Source organism: Eimeria mitis, genomic scaffold (genome assembly GCF_000499745.2).
Source record: "Eimeria mitis Houghton genomic scaffold, Emh_scaff286, whole genome shotgun sequence".
Taxonomy (NCBI): domain Eukaryota; phylum Apicomplexa; class Conoidasida; order Eucoccidiorida; family Eimeriidae; genus Eimeria; species Eimeria mitis.
Window position 1 is genome coordinate 1 of NW_013571199.1, and position 4479 is coordinate 4479.

The 4479-nt window shown below is 52.9% G+C and overlaps 2 protein-coding genes across 2 annotated transcripts in view; both read right to left on the minus strand.

Annotated features, from left to right (window-relative positions):
- Positions 1 to 723: 723 nt before the first annotated feature.
- On the minus strand, positions 724 to 2926 carry EMH_0006870 (uncharacterized protein; the record flags this gene model as incomplete). The annotated part of the gene is given in 8 exon segments (XM_013497700.1): positions 724 to 1055; positions 1174 to 1317; positions 1437 to 1517; positions 1729 to 1798; positions 1929 to 2009; positions 2139 to 2480; positions 2579 to 2605; positions 2609 to 2926. Coding segments are annotated over 8 exon segments (1395 nt in total).
- A 191-nt stretch (positions 2927 to 3117) lies between these two features.
- EMH_0006880 (C2 domain-containing protein, putative) overlaps positions 3118 to 4479 on the minus strand; it is a gene marked incomplete at both ends in the record, with an annotated part of 10827 nt that continues 9465 nt past the window's right edge. Inside the window, 2 exon segments of the mRNA XM_013497701.1 lie at positions 3118 to 3248; positions 3252 to 4457. Of these exon segments, the coding sequence (XP_013353155.1) occupies positions 3118 to 3248; positions 3252 to 4457 (1337 nt within the window).

Below are 4479 nucleotides of genomic sequence, written 5' to 3' on the forward strand. Positions count from 1 at the left end.
AAATTTGCTCCTGAGAGAACATCACGCAGACAGCGGAAAACGGTCTCTATTGGCGCGAACATCATCAGTTCAGAAGCAGGTGTAGGCCCTGTCGCCTTGCTGCTGCTGTGGCTGCTGTTTGCGTTGCTGCTATGCATGTCTCCGTTCCTGCTGTTTATTGCAGGTGCGACTGGACGTGTTCTTGTTTGTGCTGTTGCTCTCGCTGCTGTGAATACCACTCAACCGTGCATGCTCCTGAACCTGCTTTGTAGAGGCAGTTTGCGCATAAGTAAGAGTGTCTGGACTCGGAAATTGTGCATAAATGGAATCACCATTCGGTAATACCAATTCCACTTGGCAACCTGTTCCACTGCGTAGCTTCCACTCGAAACCGGCATTTTCCAGTCTGTTGGGACCCGCGGCTCCTTGAACACAAACAAAATGACGCAGCACAGAAAGCCAAGTGGAAAACAAACACCCGATGCATGCACGAGACACCTCATCATGAGTCATCTTTCTGTTAAGCCATAACGCCACCCCTGTCTACCGTGGAGCACTCCATCCCGCGCGTGCAGTCCCCAGCTCAGTCATCAACACATGCCAACATGAAGTATCCCTGATTCAAGGCATTCGCATGTGGCGGTACCTCTCTAGGACAACTGCGCGATGTACATNCATGAAGTATCCCTGATTCAAGGCATTCGCATGTGGCGGTACCTCTCTAGGACAACTGCGCGATGTACATTACAAGTAACCAGCAAGCGAAGCAGTGATGCGTGCATGTAGTGAGTGGCCCATGCTTACATCTGCGACTTCAGCACTTGCGTCACCGGCTTCCTGAGGGGCCGACGGTTCTGTTTCATCCGTCTTCTTAATGACCTTCCTCGCCTGTGCCCCGGCTGCCAATCCCATTTTGACGAGATCTACTCCTCCGTCAAAAGTTGCGTATTCCTTTGCAGGTACCTTAGGCGGCTCAAGAAGCGCTGCATAAGGGTCGAGGTCTAGCAGCTTCGCTTCCGCATCGAGCTGCATGGCCTCAGCAGCTCGCTCTCCTCCGCGCATTACCGGATCTCTACCTACGTGCACAACCAGCACTGCAGGTTGAGTATAGATTAACTCTGCTAGCAATCAATTCACGTGAAGGCAAATACCTTGGCAGGAGGTTATCGGGCTCGTCAGATGGTTAAGCCATACCTGCCGGTACACCCGCTTCGTATTTCTGTCTTGCGTAGTTCATGTCGAAACCTTCAGGCAAACCATCTGCCTTAACGTTAGGACGAGCAGACGCCCCGGAGTCGATGAAATCTGTTGCACCAAATTGCCTGACACGGTCCATACCTGTTCACAAGCCACCCCTCAAAGCAGGAATCGCAGCATTCCTTCAACAAAACAATGCTTAAGACTAGGTAGTCTGTGCAAAGGCAGCCAGCAGGAATAATATTTAATCGTGACATCACCTCCTCCATCGACATATTCCCGTTCCCCTGTAGTCGCATTGAAACGATAAGCGCCCTGCAGCCGGGCATCTGCGAGTCTGCCTGCAATGCATGCAGACAAGAAGCCACATGAGCTACAGTGGTTGATTCCCCCAATCAACCAAACAATTGATCAATCAATCATCCGGTCACCCAACTGGCACAAGCGCATGCAGGGGAGCAAGGCAAGAGAGCTCCCAAAGGAAGCGCTACGAAACNAACTTGTTGCGTGGCGTAAGGAAGGATGGAGTGAAAGCGTCTAGAGCTGCCTTACCTTGATTTACTGGAACGGGGCCCACGGGGGCTATCTGCTGAATGGCGCCCAGCGCCATATTCCCGTAAGGCTGCAAAGAGACGCAAGACAAAGAGTTCAAGGGGAATAATGCATCTCCATAAGTGTTTGGAAAAGGAAGTAGCGGTAGATATGCGAAACACTCAAAGGGATAATTTAGGGGAACAGAAAAGCATCCTCACTTGTCCTCCTGTGGTGGTAACTGCGTAGCTGTACTCATTTACACCAGTGAGCGGGTTGTACACCATTCCTTCGGGGGCCGGCTACAGCAAAAAGCAAGCGACACGATAACAGGTGACCTGATGATCAAAGGCAGATTCTCCTTAGTGCTTCAAGCAACCATACGGTGCCTATTCAGCTGCCATGGAGACATACTCAGAGCTTCTACTTACGGGCGGGCCAGAAGTTGCGTTTTTGGCGGAGTTCCAATCCCTGTTGGCCTGGTCATAATCAATATCCAGCATCATTCCGTGTTCTTTGGAAGTCACGAATGCCCTATCTTCAGTTGTTTCCGCTGATACGCCAGGAAGCCGTTCGCTAGCTCTATTTTCTATTTCGGGTAACTTTTCACGGGCAGCCTGCTTGCTGCAACCGCTGCCGCTGCTGGCGCCTCTGTTGCCTTTGCTACTGCGTTGTAGTGCTTGCGATTTGGTAGAAACACGTGAGGAATTTGCATCGCCCCTTGCGGGGCCTGCGTATGAAGAAGCTGTCGCATTAGCTGAACCATTTGTTCCCTTTGAGGAAAACAGAGTGGCAGTGGCATGACGTATGTTTCCTGAGAGCAATGAGCTTCTTGCCCGCTGCAGGGATGAGGCGTACGCCTGCTGCATACGTGTAGATATTCCTCCCTTTGGTCCCCCCNTCTTGCCCGCTGCAGGGATGAGGCGTACGCCTGCTGCATACGTGTAGATATTCCTCCCTTTGGTCCCCCCGCTGCCATCGACGACAGCACTTCGTTTCCTTGTTCTGTAGCTCCAGGATGAAGCTCGTTTGAACGCGCCTCCCGATTGGTTGGTTCGTCCACACCAGCTAAGTCTTTCTGTTTGTCTTTTTCTCTATATTGCATCTGAATACTGTCTGCAGTTGCTGTGGCTTCTGCTGGCGCAAGGGATTCAATAAGCGCAGCAATGGACTCGCAGCTGCTGGCCCCTCTGCTGGCGTCACCGTTGGCATTGTTCATGCTGCTCCGAACGCGCCTTTTAAGACTATTAAGAGGGGGGTAAACCAGCAAGGGGAGCTCCTGCTCAGGCTGGCGGGCCGCTGACGGTTCACAGACGTCACTATCAGGCAATGAGTCGAGAGTCCCCCTATCGCTCACGAAAGACCGGGACCGTTGAACTTCCAAGTCAACATTCTCTTCTGGTGATCCCATCAAGCTTCGGCTTCGATCGGCGAGCTGCACTGTTGACGGCGAATGATTCTTAGCGTTAGCCATGGACTGATGGAAGTCCTCAGCCTCTTCCCCCTGGTGCTGTAGAGGCTTCCTCTCCACCGAGTCGCCCATNTGGACTGATGGAAGTCCTCAGCCTCTTCCCCCTGGTGCTGTAGAGGCTTCCTCTCCACCGAGTCGCCCATCGCCACCGTAACGTAAGGCATTCTCCGCCGGCGTGCTGCCTCGAACTGCGTATTTTTGTGCTCTGTGGAGTATCCCGCTAGCCACTGAAATCCAGCCTCCTTTTCCTCCCGCCTGCTTGACTTGCTGAGCAAACGAAACGATGTTCGGTCGCTCCCGGCTGAGCCTGTTGATGCATCTGATGCATTTTCTTCCTTGATGCGACGGGCAGCCGTTTCAGCAGTTGCGATGCTGCTGCTTCTGCTGGGATGTTTGGTGCGATCTGTTGCACGGACATGCTTCTGGGGCCTTTCAACTGTATGATCGTTGAGTATTTCTTCTACAAGTTCACCTTCACTGCTTGATCTGCTGCTGCTGCTTTCTTTGCTACTGCTTCTGGAACTGCTGCTCGGAGAAACATAAGCCTCTGTTGGGGCCGAATCCGAGGATTCGTATTCAGATGCAGTGTCATATGAGCCATGGCTTGATGGGGGGGCGCTGTCGAAGCCCGTTCTGAAGAACCGCCACTGACTCTCTGTCGCCTGTCCCCCATTTTCGGCAGATGCCCCGATTTCAGTTGCCTCTGCGCTGGCCTGCTGGGCCTGGAGATTGGCCGCACGGGCTTCCATATGCTCGTACACCTTACGTCTCAGATCTTCCTTGAGAAGCAGCTGGGCGCGTTTCCTCTCATTCATTCCCTTATTCGAACTTACATGCCCAAGTGAGTCCCTTGGGCCGCCGCCGGAATTGTGGAGTAACTGTTGGCTGTTTGTCGACCGCACGGCGAACTGGCCTCCTTGGCTTTGCTTCTTATCCTGCTTCCGTTTCCTTACTGAGGCAAGCAAGCGCCGCCATGGAAGTACTGCACGGCGCTTCATCCGAGAAAGGTTGAAAGCCTTGGAAGAAGGAAATATATGCCATTGTGATGTGCGAATGCGTTCGTCCAGCTCCTTAGCAAGCTCCTGCGAGCATTGCGCTAGTCTGTGCATCAACTGGATGGAGGTATCTTCTCCTGCAACTTTCTCTACCGAAACCCCTCCTTTCGTTGGTTTTGCACTGGTTGGCTTGGTCGAGGAATCCATTGCCGGTGGAGCTGCGGAGGCGTCTGGGTTCCAGTGATTACTACTGCTCGCTGCAGCAGCAGCCGCTGCCATAGTGCCTGCAAAGAATGACCGGTTCTC